The sequence below is a fragment of the Nerophis lumbriciformis genome, linkage group LG02, assembly GCF_033978685.3.
Source record: "Nerophis lumbriciformis linkage group LG02, RoL_Nlum_v2.1, whole genome shotgun sequence".
NCBI lineage: Eukaryota > Metazoa > Chordata > Actinopteri > Syngnathiformes > Syngnathidae > Nerophis > Nerophis lumbriciformis.
Genome location: NC_084549.2, coordinates 34,815,644 through 34,830,947, shown reverse-complemented (window position 1 = coordinate 34,830,947; position 15,304 = coordinate 34,815,644). Strand labels below are relative to the sequence as shown.

Here is a 15,304-nt window from a genome sequence, read left to right as displayed (position 1 = left end):
CCATGAAAAAGACGGCGCTTAGATGGCAGCATATGTTGTTCCAAAACCTGTATGTACCTTTCAGCATTAATGGTGCCTTCACAGATGTGTAAGTTACCCATGTCTTGGGCACTAATGCACCCCCATACCATCACAGATGCTGGCTTTTGAACTTTGCGTCGATAACAGTCTGGATGGTTCGTTTCCCCTTTGGTCCGGATGACACGATGTCGAATATTTCCAAAAACAATTTGAAATGTGGACTCGTCAGACCACAGAACCCTTTTACACTTTGCATGAGTCCATCTTAGATGATCTCGGGCCCAGAGAAGCCGGCGGCGTTTCTGGATGTTGTTGATAAATGGCTTTCGCTTTGCATAGTAGAGCTTTAACTTGCACTTACAGATGTAGCGACAAACTGTATTTAGTGACAGTGGTTTTCTGAAGTGTTCCTGAACCCATGTGGTGACATCCTTTAGAGATTGATGTCGGTTTTTGATACAGTGCCGTCTGAGGGATCGAAGGTCACGGTCATTCAATGTTGGTTTCCGGCCATGCCGCTTACGTGGAGTGATTTCTCCAGATTCTCTGAACCTTTTGATGATATTATGGACCGTAGATGTTGAAATCCATACATTTCTTGCAATTGCACTTTGAGAAACGTTGTTCTTAAACCATTTGACTTTTTGCTCTCGCAGTTGTGGACAAAGGGGTGTACCTCGCCCCATCCTTTCTTGTGAAAGACTGAGCATTTTTTGGGAAGCTGTTTTTATACCCAATCATGGCACCCACCTGTTCCCAATTAGCCTGCACACCTGTGGGATGTTCCAAATAAGTGTTTGATGAGCATTCCTCAACTTTATCAGTATTCATTGCCACCTTTCCCAACTTCTTTGTCACATGTTGCTGGCATCAAATTCTAAAGTTAATGATTATTTGCAAAAAAAAAAAAAAGTTTATCAGTTTGAACATCAAATATGTTGTCTTTGTAGCATATTCAACTGAATATGGGTTGAAAATGATTTGCAAATCATTGTATTCCGTTTATATTTACATCTAACACAATTTCCCAACTCATATGGAAACGGGGTTTGTACTTAAAATGGGTATTGGCCCATCTCAGGCAACATTTATGTAGGTTAGGTTCCTATGGCGAAGATGACTCATTTGAGTAACAGAACTGAAAGTAACAGGAGTGAGTTTTTAGCATAGAATAAGCAAAACAATGAAATATACCCAAATGGCATTTAGACTTATAACATGTTGACACTAAACACATTATAGTGAGTCAATTAAAAATACTTTAAAAATAACTTAGTAAGGTAACAGGACTTTGATCTGAGATTTTAACACCCTTTACACCCACTCCTACATGAAATTAGGGATGAGTAGTTTTCACATTTGAACCAATATGGTCCCAATTCATGGGACCTGGTATTCGATACCGGCACTCACCAGTACTCATTTTTGTTACTTTTGTTTGGGTTACCGACGGAATTTGTCAGTACCTGTAAGAGTACAGATTTCACTACCTATCCCTACTTGAAATATTATATTCAATATACAGAAAAATAAATGAGTGAACCTACTTTTGTCCCTCCCACAGTGTTCGGAGGATCTGAATGATGCAACTGCCTGTGGACCATGTGACTTGTGGAATATTTTAGTTAACGATAATAACCAGTATTACTATCGTTATGGTAACAGGACTGAGTAAAAAAAAAAACATGGACATGGCTAAAGCGTGAATTTTAACTAAATGGTTGTTTTGGTTAGGATATGGAGTTACACAAATATGTAAATTATGAGTTTGAATTTAAATGATCACGTTTCATGTTAAAGTTTGATTTTAGGAAGCAGGAGCAGCTTGCTACAAATGCTAGTTTTCCATTGTTTGCACTTTGCTTTGTAAACAAATATATATTGAACAGTTAATTTTATTGTGCATTTATATATTTTCTTTACTGGGGACGCAAATGACGATTTGGTGGAATGGAATTCATTGTCACCCTTTCCTGAATATGGAAATTTGTATGTATTATTAGTATGCTTCTGTTTTGGACCAGTTCTCTAATCAGTGCATTTATTAAGGTTAATCACATATATAGGTGAGGTTATAGTTATTCCTGTCCCCTCTTTGTGTTCTGATATAAAGTTAATGTTAAAGTCCCAAACGATTGTCTCACACACGCACTAGGTATGGTGAAATTTGTCCTCTGCATTTGACCCATCCCCCTGGGAGGTGAGGGGAGCAGTGAGCAGCAGCGTGCGTCACGCTCGGGAATCATTTTGGTGATATCGCCCACTGAACTCCTGTCAGCCAGTCGACTCCTTCTTTTACAGGGTGTCTTCCTTAGCTATCCTTATTTTGTACAATTAGTCTGTATGAATTAAATCTTTTTTTATCTCATGCTCGTTAGGTCTTTGTCAGGTACGATCTGGTTTCCGAGTTTTTTCCCTAGTTCTTTTGGCTAATAACGTTTTTTTGAGGTTCCGTGCCAGCATTCTGGCGCCTATTTAGGTCCCACTGCCTCTGCTGTTTGCTCTACCTGGACACATCATGTGTGCCCTTTCAGTCCTACATAGCCTTTGATGGGTATGTACTGTATGTGTGTATTCAGCAGGGCTATACTTACAATCACCTCCACTGTGACAGGGACGGTACTGTTAAGCGATGGGTTTCCTCCATCTTTGGCCATCACTGTCAAATGGATCGTTCCACCGGGAACCTTCTCATAGTCCAGAGGCCTTGTGACGCTGATAACTGACGAGAGGAAAGAAAGACTTTCTGCATTGGTCTGAATCAACATTTTGTGTGTCCAGCTCACATAATTAGGTCAAACACACTGTACATCCCCGTTTAACAATTTAACATATTTTCTGGACTATAAGCCGCTTATATTTTCCAAAGCTTTGACCCCTGCGGCTTATATAAAACAGTGCAGCTAATTTGAGGATTGTTCTTTGCTAACAGCCATAATGTTTTGCATACAACGAATACTTTTCAAAGAACACCGACAGAGACATGGAAGATGGGTGTTATTGTTTGTGCTATGGCGCCATCTTTTGGATGAGTTGGCTCACTGCAGGTGCTGTAGGTTGACAATGTTCTTCCTGTTTTGTGCCAGAAGTATATTCATCCATAGCATTTCTGCTCGAAAGGACTCGTCATTCGTCCCCCCAAGCAACGTTTGTAAGTATTACAATATAACTAAAGCAATTGATACTTACTTAATGGTAGGGTTCACCGTGCGTAACTGCTCGCTGACTGCTCGCTGTTTCGAAAAAGCTAAGTATCGTTCTATTTGTGTGCTTTTAAATTGTTCTGCAGCTTTCTTTATTACTTTCTCAACATATTTAGTAGTACTATTTAACTTGCAAATCACCCGATCTCTGTCTCTCCACCCCTCCCGCAGCTAGCTAGCAGCTAGCTGCTAAGCTAACGAAGCTAGCGCGGAGAAAGGCGTCGCCGGGCGCCGGTCAGAAGGAGTCTACTCCTGCACACCGTGACCAGGACTTCTCGGAAGACAGCAGGAACTTCACTCGGTGACAGAAAACACCGTGAGTATGGCTTCCTGCCCGTCTTGCACCTTACTCACGGAGAGGCTGGCTCTGCTAGAGGGCCGTGTCCGCCAGTTAGAGCAGAGTAATCTCGTAACTTTAGATGTTGCGGACACATCTGCTAGCGTTAGCTGTAGCGAGCTAACTAGCCCAGCCTGTAGCAGTCCTAAGCGGCCTACAAGCTACGGTGTACCGGTTGAGACGCATAATAGATTTAGCTCTTTAGCTAGTCCTACACCCCAGTCTACCGGGCACCACACCTTAGTCATAGGGGACTCCATCACCCGAAACATAAAGCTTAGCAAACCAGCCACAATTAAGTGCATCCCGGGGGCCCGAGCACCTGACATAGAGGCTAATCTTAGGGAGCTAACTCGCAACAGGCCTAGTAAACACGTACGACAGGCTAATCGCACCACTAGTTATGCGAATATAGTTGTACACGTTGGCTCCAATGACACTAGAATGAGACAGTCAGAGATTACAAAGAGAAACATAGCCAGGACTTGTGATCTCGCTAGAAAGATGTCCAGGCATCGAGTAATTGTCTCTGGCCCCCTGCCTGCGAGAGGCAATGATGAGAGATATAGCAGATTAGTCTCGCTTAACAAGTGGCTGGCTAGCTTCTGTAGACAACAGGGACTAACGTTTATTGATAATTGGCCCTCTTTCTGGGGCAAACCAGGCTTGCTGATGAGGGACGGCCTTCACCCTAACCAGGAAGGCGCCATCATCCTGTCTAAGAATATAGACTACTGTTTAAGTCACATTTGACTAACTACACTAGAGCAAGCCCGATCACAGGCAATTACAGAGCCTGCTAGTCCGGGTGAGGAGTCAGTTAAGCTAGAACTAGCCAGCACCAGGCTGGATAATTCCTGTACGCATAGCAATTTTCTTAGAATAACACACAACTCACATAATGTGTTTTCTGTTGTGAATGTGTCCGGGGTAGATATGCATTCTACTGAGGTGGCAAATCATGATGCGTTCAGTCGATCGCAGCATCAAGCAAACAATCTGAAAATTCCCGTCGTATCAATTCCTAGATATGGTCGAAACTATTTAAAGTGCACTACGTATAATAAACGCAACATTATTAATATTTCTACTACGGATAATTTAAACAAAAACTCGTCAAAACAGCCCAATACTTATAATATGGGCTTTTTAAACATAAGATCATTGTCTCCCAAAACGTTATTAGTTAATGAGGTCATTAGAGACAACAATCTTAACGTCATTGGTCTTAGCGAAACCTGGCTCAAACCAGACAAATTTTTTGCGCTAAATGAGGCATCTCCTCCTAACTATACGAATGCGCATATTGCCCGTCCCCTTAAAAGGGGAGGGGGGGTCGCACTAATATACAATGAAAACTTTAACCTTACCCCTAACCTAAATAATAAATACAAATCGTTTGAGGTGCTTACTATGAGGTCTGTCGCACCGCTGCCTCTCGATATGGCTGTTATCTACCGCCCCCCAGGGCCCTACTCGGACTTTATTAATGAATTCTCAGAGTTCGTTGCTGATCTAGTGACGCACGCAGACAATATAATCATAATGGGGGACTTTAATATCCATATGAATACCCCATTGGACCCTCAGTGCGTGGCGCTCCAGACTATAATTGATAGCTGTGGTCTTACACAAATAATAAATGAACCTACGCATCGCAACGGCAATACGATAGATCTAGTGCTGGTCAGGGGTGTCACCACCTCCAAAGTTATGGTACTCCCGTATACTAAAGTAATGTCCGATCATTACCTTATAAAATTCGAAGTTCTGACTCATTGTCAACAAACTAATAATAATAATAACTGCTATAGCAGCCGCAACATTAATGCCGCCACAACGATGACTCTTGCTGACCTACTGCCTTCGGTAATGGCACCATTCCCAAATTATGTCGGCTCTATTGATAACCTCACTAACAACTTTGACAATGCCCTGCGCAAAACCATTGATAGTATAGCACCGCTAAAACAAAAAAGGGCCCCTAAAAGGCGCACCCCATGGTTTACAGAGGAAACCAGAGCTCATAAATTATCATGTAGAAAGTTGGAACGCAAATGGCGCGCGACCAAGCTTGAGGTTTTCCATCAAGCATGGAGTGATAGTTTAATATCGTATAAACGCATGCTTACCTTAGCTAAAGCTAAATATTACTCAAATCTCATCCGCCTCAACAAAAACGACCCTAAATTTTTGTTTAGTACAGTAGCATCGCTAACCCAACAAGGGACTCCTCCCAATAGCTCCACCCACTCGGCAGATGACTTTATGAATTTCTTTAATAAGAAAATTGAACTCATTAGAAAGGAGATTAAAGACAACACATCCCAGCTACAACTGGGTTCTATGAACACAGATACAACTATATCTACGACGGATACTGCAATACAAAATAGTCTCTCTCTGTTTGATGTAATAACATTAGAGGAACTATTACAGCGTGTAAGTGGGATAAAACAAACAACATGTTTACTTGACCCACTTCCTGGGAAACTTATCAAGGAGCTTTTTGTATTATTAGGTCCATCAGTGCTAAATATTATAAACTTATCACTTTCCTCTGGCACTGTTCCCCTAGCATTCAAGAAAGCGGTTATTCATCCTCTGCTCAAAAGACCTAACCTTGATCCTGACCTCATGGTAAACTACCGACCGGTGTCCCACCTTCCCTTTATTTCGAAAATCCTCGAAAAAATTGTCGCACAGCAGCTAAATGAACACTTAGTGTCTAACAATCTCTGTGAACCTTTTCAATCCGGTTTCAGGGCAAATCACTCTACGGAGACAGCCCTCGCAAAAATGACTAATGATCTACTGCTAACGATGGATTCTGATGCGTCATCTATGTTGCTGCTTCTTGATCTTAGCGCTGCTTTCGATACCGTCGATCATAATATTTTATTAGAGCGTATCAAAACACGTATTGGTATGTCAGACTTAGCTTTGTCGTGGTTTAACTCTTATCTTACTGACAGGATGCAATGCGTCTCCCATAATAATGTGACCTCGGACTATGTTAAGGTAACGTGCGGAGTTCCTCAGGGTTCGGTTCTTGGCCCTGCACTTTCTAGTATTGACATGCTGCCGCTAGGCGACATCATACGCAAATACGGTGTTAGCTTTCATTGCTATGCTGATGACACCCAACTCTACATGCCCCTAAAGCTGACCAACACGCCGGATTGTAGTCAGCTGGAGGCGTGTCTTAATGAAATTAAACAATGGATGTCCGCTAACTTCTTGCAATTCAACGCCAAGAAAACGGAAATGCTGATTATCGGTCCTGCTAAACACCGAAATTTATTTAATAATACCACCTTAACATTTGACAACCAAACAATTACACAAGGCGAATCAGTAAAGAATCTGGGTATTATCTTCGACCCAACTCTCTCGTTTGAATCACACATTAAGAGTGTTACTAAAACGGCCTTCTTTCATCTCCGTAATATCGCTAAAATTCGTTCTATTTTATCCACTAGCGACGCTGAGATCATTATTCATGCGTTCGTTACGTCTCGTCTCGACTACTGTAACGTATTATTTTCGGGTCTCCCTATGTCTAGCATTAAAAAATTACAGTTGGTACAAAATGCGGCTGCTAGACTTTTGACAAGAACAAGAAAGTTTGATCATATTACGCCTATACTGGCTCACCTGCACTGGCTTCCTGTGCACTTAAGAAGTGACTTTAAGGTTTTACTACTTACGTATAAAATACTACACGGTCTAGCTCCGTCCTATCTTGTCGATTGCATTGTACCATATGTCCCGGCAAGAAATCTGCGTTCAAAGAACTCCGGCTTATTAGTGATTCCCAGAGCCCAAAAAAAGTCTGCGGGCTATAGAGCGTTTTCTATTCGGGCTCCAGTACTATGGAATGCCCTCCCGGTAACAATTAGAGATCCTACCTCAGTAGAAGCATTTAAGTCCCATCTTAAAACTCATTTGTATACTCTAGCCTTTAAATAGCCCCCCTGTTAGACCAGTTGATCTGCCGTTTCTTTTCTTTTCTCCTCTGCTCCCCTTTTCCTTGAGGGGGGGGGCGGCACAGGTCCGGTGGCCATGGATGAAGTGCTGGCTGTCCAGAGTCGGGACCCGGGGTGGACCGCTCGCCTGTGCATCGGCTGGGAACATCTCTACGCTGCTGACCCGTCTCCGCTCGGGATGGTGTCCTGCTGGCCCCACTATGGACTGGACTCTTATTATTATGTTGGATCCACTATGGACTGGACTCTCACAATATTATGTCAGACCCACTCGACATCCATTGCTTTCGGTCTCCCCTAGAGGGGGGGGGTTACCCACATATGCGGTCCTCTCCAAGGTTTCTCATAGTCATTCACATCGACGTCCCACTGGGGTGAGTTTTTCCTTGCCCGTATGTGGGCTTTGTACCGAGGATGTCGTTGTGGCTTGTGCAGCCCTTTGAGACACTTGTGATTTAGGGCTATATAAATAAAGATTGATTGATTGATTGATTGATAATGTGATGTCTGTGGGAGTTTTTCATGCATGTTTGTATGTGCTATCGCAATGTAATCAAACTAGAGTATTTTGCATTAGCGAATGGGCTAACAGGTTTACAAGTGTCTGTGTTAGTATTCTTAACTTACAATGGCATTTCCTTTTTTATTGTTTCACTTTCGTAAATTCACCAAACCGTCATCGAGGAGTTAAGCTACTTATCAAATGACCAAGTTGAGGTGATCTACCTTGGTTATATATATATAGATATACATATATATATATATATATATATATATATATATATATATATATATATATATATATATATATATATGTATATATATATAAAAATATATATGTATATATATGTGTATTTATTTATTTATTTATTTCCAGGGTGCACTCTGTATGTCCATTTACTGTTAATATCTGGTTGTTTTCTGTTTTAACATGTTCTATCTACACTTCTGTTAAAATGTAATAAACACGTATTATTCTGTTGTTTAGATGTTTTGCACTAGTTTTAGATGATACCACAAATTTGGATATCCATACGATACCAAGTAGTTACAGGGTCATTGGTCATATTTAAACTCCTCGTGTGTCCAGGGACGTGTTTGCTACGTTTATAAACATATTATACATTTAAAAAAGAGGGAAAACGATTGTTTGACGGTAAACAAATGTTGATGTAATCATTGTAGTATCAACCACATAAAGCTCTTGTACATGGTATCGTTACAGTGGATGTCAGGTGTAGATCCACCCATGACATTTGTTTACATTGAGGAGCGCCAGCTTGTTGTTAGCAGTGAGTTATTGTATCCTGCAACAGTGTGTAGTGAATCATGTTTAGCTATTCCTTGTCCTGCATGGATGATATTTGTAAGAAACTTACTTTATTTGTTGCCATGGAGGCGACGTATAATGATTTAGAAGTCGCTTGAACACTGCCGACTGCGGATGGACGTTAGCCGCTAACTAGCTAGCCATGTTTTAAAGCCCCTCTTGCTGAGCGGCGTTTTAGTGTTATAGTTTCACCTTTATCGTTAGTTTTCTATGCCAAAATGCGTCCATTCTCCCTTTTCTGTCTACACACCATGTCTGCTTGTAAGTACTCCAGGCGTGTGCGTTGTCAAACATGCTCTCTGTTCATAAAAACAGCAATGTCACGACTTTGCACCGTCATGCCCGTAAAAAAAACAAATACAAAAGAAACCGGTATTTTTTTAGAGGCAACATAATACCGTTTTAAATTCATTAGTACCCTGGTACTTTATTAGTACCGGTATACTGTACAACGCTAATACATATACTGTGTATATATATATATATATATATATATATATTAGGGGTGTGGGAAAAATCGATTGAAATTCAAATCGCGATTCTCACGTTGTGCGATTCAGAATCGATTCTCATTTAAAAAAAATCTATTTTTTTTATTTTTATTTATTTATTTGTAAAAATTTTATTTTTATTTGTTGTTTTTTTTAATCAATCCAACAAAACAATACACAGCAATACCATAACAATGCAATCCAATTCCAAAACCAAACCCGACCCAGCAACACTCAGAACGGCAATAAACAGAGCAATTGAGAGGAGACAAACACGACACAGAACAATCCAAAAGTAGTGAAACAAAAATGAATATTATCAACAACAGTATCAATATTATTTACAATTTCAACATAGCAGTGATTAAAAATCCCTCATTGACATTATCATTAGACATTTATAAAAAATAAAACAATTAACAATAGTGTCACAGTGGCTTACACTTGCATCGCATCTCATAAGCTTGACAACACACTGTGTCCAATATTTTCACAAAGATAATATAAGTCATATTTAATAGTTAAAACAAATTTACATCATTGCAATCAGTTGATAAAACGTTGTCCTTTACAATTATAAAAGCTTTTTACAAAAATCTACTACTCTGCTTGCATGTCAGCAGACTGGGGTAGATCCTGCTGAAATCCTATGTATTGAATGAATAGAGAATCGTTTTGAATCGGGAAAAAATAGTTTTTGAATGGAGAATCGTGTTGAATTGAAAAAAAAAAAAGATTTTGAATCCAATCGTGACCTCAAGAATCGATATTGAATCGAATCGTGAGACACCCAGAGATTCACAGCCCTAATATATATATATATATATATATATATATATATATATATATATATATATATATATATATATATATATATATATATATATATATATACATATATATATATATATATATATATATATATATATATATACTGCACATATACACTAACATATACGCATATATCAGACATTTTTGTTAACAGGCGTTTCATAAAAATACAAACATGTTTAATGCATATAGATTCCCTTCTTTCATAAAGACAAGAATATAAATTGGTGTATTCTCGGCTTCTTCTGATGACTTGCATTGATTGGAATCAGACAATCAGACAGGATTCACAGTAGTGCTGATGTGCTGTGTTACCATATCTGAGTTATTGTGTAGAAATATAGGGAAACAACTACAAATTTACACTTCCTTCACTGTGTTACAAAAAAGATCAATTAGAATAATACATAATGTTGGATATAGAGAACTTACAAACCCTTTATTTATTTAATCACAATTATTGAAAGTCAACGATTTGGTGCATTTGCAAAGAGCTAAAATGATGTACAGAGCAAACTATAACCTGCTATCCAAGAATGTACAACAATTCTTCTCAACAAAAGAGGAGAAATATAACCTTAGAGGGAAAATCTAATGTAAAACATTTGTATGCTCGTACAACACTTAAAACCTTTAGCATATCAGTATGTGGAATTAAATTATGGACTGGATTAAGCAAAGAAATCAAACAACGCACCAATATGATCAGGTTTAAGAGACTGTTCAAACTACAAGTGTTCACAAAGTACACAGAACAATAATTATGATGAACATCTAGAACCCTTTTTTTTCTTTTTTTTATTGATACAAAGATTATTTATGTATTGAATATTTGTTTGCTTACTATGGTACATTATTTATGTGTTCACTGTTCTGTGACAGAGAACAAGGAAATAGGATACAATTGCTATGGTATGAAAAGGGGTAGGATTAAATAAGCTCTGCTTCTTCCTACTCCTTTTCGGACGTGCTGTAATGAAACAACTGGAAATGTGTGATGCATTACATTGTATTGAATGCATGTTCGAAATAAACTGAAACTGAACTGAACTGAACTGATAAGTTTCACAACTTCAAAATTACATTGTGGAGGAAAAAACAAGTCCCCCTCTCTTTCCAAAGTGGTTGATTTTTATCTTCTTATTTGTCCAGCTTCCATACTGGTCTTTTCTGCTTTACAAGAAATACATTAGTCGTTTTTTTCTTCAATCGACTCGTAGCTCGCGATCGACCTAATGGGCACCCGTGGTTTAGCTGATTGGGAAGCCAACTTCAGCAGTTAAATAAAATTAATGTTAAATCAAAATAAGAAATCTAAATGTTAAATATAAATGATAAATAAAAAGTTCTATACACTTCTATCTTTGTTCCTTATTCTCAGTGCACACGCTTCACATCACGGCAGTCCAAGATGTGGCTGTGTCTGCACGCTGAGAGGCGTGGAAACAGTGGAATATTTGCATATTTCCTAAATATTTAGCTTTACACTTTAGATTTAACATTAACTGTATATTTATTTTTAACATTTATACATAACATTTAACATTATCATTCATATTTCAATTTCATATTTAGATTCAACATTTAGATGTATGTTTAACATTTAGATTTAGATTTAACATTTAGATTAAGCATTTAGTTTCTATCTCAAATGTAAAGAAAGTGAGCTAAATGTAAACAAAAAAAGTCACCTAAATGTGAGAAAACTGAGCTAAACGTTCAAAATATAACAGCTAGAAAAATGTGATTTAATTTTTACATTTGGCACTCCATATAGTCCCCCCCAAATTGTAACCCCAAATGCAGAAGTGTATGACACACTTAGATTTGGGGGAGCTGAAACATGTAGCCTACACCCTGGCGAATTAACTGATCCCAAAGTATGACCAAGCTTTTGTCCATACATTCAAACACTTAACATATACCTGCATAGCCCTCCACCATGATGACGCTGAAGAAATCAGGGAAAGCTGAGGTGGAAATGATGGTGTACGTGATGAAGTTGTTGGGAGGAGAATCCTCATCTGTTGCCTGCAAGCGGCAAAAAAGGGGACAGAAGGTATGTAGAGATGTTATACATTTGGAGTAAAAGAGGGCAGAATACAATAATATTACTAAACGTAAATAAAACCTGTGCGTCAGTAGCATAATGTTATTGCAAATGTTTAAGCCAGTTGTGGCTGTTAGTGGCCCAGGTGTCAATACTGGCCAAATCAAACTATTGCAGGGATAATCCTCAACATCAACAATGATGCCACCCACTCATTATTTTTGTTTGTTGGTTGGACTTAGTCATGATTACTCCAGATGTTTACAGAGCATCGGACCTCACTTTCATTCTTCAAGTTTGGGAATTTGTCAAATCGTATAGTTTTATGCGTAAACCCTCTCTTGAATTGAACGCTAAAATGTTGAGTAACTGACACTTTCTTCTTCTATGAGTGGCAAAAGGAAAGCCAAAAGGCAAAAATACACAATAAATAATCTCTTTCAGTCCAGCTTGGTATTTTTATTGCTTTCATGGCAGCGTAAGGTCAATATATATTGTTTGTTTCTTTATTAGCAGGGTTATACAAAAACAACACAATCACTGTGCAGGACACACAATAGTGATGTGCGGATTGATACTGAAATATCGATACTGCAGATCCCAGATCTTTCTGCACTAATATCGATTTTCAAATCAAAATATTGATACTTTAGTTATTTGAGATATTGAATATCATTATAGGAACACACAGTAAAGTAACTAAATCATTGAGATCTTGTCCAAATGAAAAAGGATTAGCGGGAACTATTCTTCTGCCTAGGTAAGAACGTAATGTGCAAGCGCAGCAGCCCACTGTGCTGTGCTCAGTCATTCAGAAAATTACTGGCATTTAAAATGAGTTGCTCAGTATTATAAAACAGCAACTGTATGTATACTTTTATTGTAGGATATTTGGAGACACTATACACATAGTTCAATATAAATAAGATAACCCATTTAACGGCATCATTTAAACGATCACAAATGGATTGTTTGGTTTGTCTTAGAAGACATTTTTTAGAAGACGTTTCACCTCTCATCCAAGTTCTTCATCAGTTCATGCTCACAGACTTAGATTGGTCAGATCTAGTCTTAGACTTAGTTTGGTCAGATCTAGTCCAGCGGCTGGCAGTATCCACAACGCTGTGATTACTTCCTGAATGTTTCAAACCACAGATCACTTCTCCATTGCTTTCTTTGGACTCATAATGAGTTGCTAAAAAAAAGAACAATTAAAAAGCACACAAAATAGCACTTCGCACAGTAGCTAATGAGAGCAATGATGTGCTGTCTGAATGAGTACCGGAGACTGACCGGTGCCCCACAATTAGATCTGACCAATCTAAGTCTATGAGCATGAACTGACGAGGCCAACTCGGATGAGAGGAGAAACGTTTTCTAAGACAAACCAAACAGTCCAGTTGCAATTGATTGAATGCCCTGAGATTACAATGACCTGGATGAATGTGAACTAGAGATGTCCGATAATATCGGCCTGCCGATATTATCAGCCGATAAATGCGTTAAAATGTAATATCGGAAATTATCGGTATTGTTTTTTTATTATCAGTATCGTTTTTGGTTTTTTCGGGGTTTTTTTGAAATTTTTATTAAATCAACATAAAAAACACAAGATACACTTACAATTAGTGCACCAACCCAAAAAACCTCCCTCCCCCATTTACACTCATTCACACAAAAGGGTTGTTTCTTTCTGTTATTAATATTCTGGTTCCTACATTATATATCAGTATATATCAATACAGTCTGCAGGGATACAGTCCGTAAGCATACATGATTGTGCGTGCTGCTGGTCCATTAATAGTACTAACCTTTAACAGTTAAATTTACTAATTTTCATTCATTACTAGTTTCTATGTAACTGTTTTTATATTGTTTTAATTTATTTTTTATTCAAGAAAATGTTTTTAATTTATTCATCTTATTTTATTACTTTTTAAAAAAAGTACCTTATCTTCACCATACCTGGTTGTCCAAATTACGCATAATAATGTGTTAATTCCACAACTGCATACATCAGTTGATATCGGTATCGGTTGATATCAGTATCGGTAATTAAAGAGCTGGACAATATCGGAATATCGGATATCGGCAAAAAGCCATTATCGGACATCCCTAATGAGAACATTCATGGACAACGCCATCATTTGTTTCTCCTTGTGATTTTAGATTGTCTGAAAATGATTCTCCAGGAGCAGCAACATGTGAAATAGACTACTTTTAAAATTTTAGCACAAACATTAGCTATATTTGCACAAAGTATTGGGTCGGTATCGCAGATACCAGCCCTCTATTTTACTCGGCATTGCATCGGAAAGAAAATCGGTGGCATCGCACATCACTACTGCACAATAGCCTGCTCCTGAATGCGAATGTCCATGTTATTCAGCCTGGTGAGTTGTATTCAGTTGACCCTTGTTGTGTTTTAATGACAACATTTTCTGTTGCACCAATAATTAACTACCGTATTTTTCGGAGTATAAGTCGCACCGGAGTATAAGTCGCACATGCCGAAAATGCATAATAAAAAAGGAAAAAAACATATATAAGTCGCACTGGAGCCCTGCCAAACTATGAAAAAAATTGCGACTTATAGTCCGAAAAATACGGTAGTTGTTTGTGTTGTTTTATTTGTGGCTTCACAATAAAAGACATCTATTGTCCTCTCTTGCATCTATGTATGTGCACAAACAAACACAAATACAGTTCTCCAATACTTTTTTTTTGTCACTTTTGTAACAGTTCAACCCCGGAGGTTCTAGTTCTTTCTTCCATTTGTTTGGGTCTGTGTGCATTAGGTTGGTTCCAGGCCACATTTTTTACCCAGAATTAGTTGACTGGCTTCCCAGTTCCCTATGGGCAGCTTATTAATATCAGTGGCATTTAAGGTTAGCTGCAACTAAGAAAAACATAGCGAGTCAAGAAATTGACAGAATTTAACAGTGTAAACACAAGCCGACACAATTCACTGTGGCAGGAAAAGCCATCGCTGGACACGCCGCTAAAAGCCACATAATAGGCTTTCTCTTTAGGGTGCAATCAAAGGAAGTGC

General features: G+C 38.5%; 1 protein-coding gene across 1 annotated transcript in view; it reads right to left on the bottom strand.

Annotated features, from left to right (window-relative positions):
* Positions 1-15,304, bottom strand: part of cdh23 (cadherin-related 23) — a 626,035-nt gene that overhangs the window by 207,333 nt on the left and 403,398 nt on the right. The window contains exons 17-18 of the mRNA XM_061961466.1: positions 12,128-12,233; positions 2,616-2,743 (exon numbers count right to left, since the gene is read on the bottom strand). Of these exons, the coding sequence (XP_061817450.1) occupies positions 2,616-2,743; positions 12,128-12,233 (234 nt within the window). The remainder of the gene's footprint in view (positions 1-2,615; positions 2,744-12,127; positions 12,234-15,304) is intronic.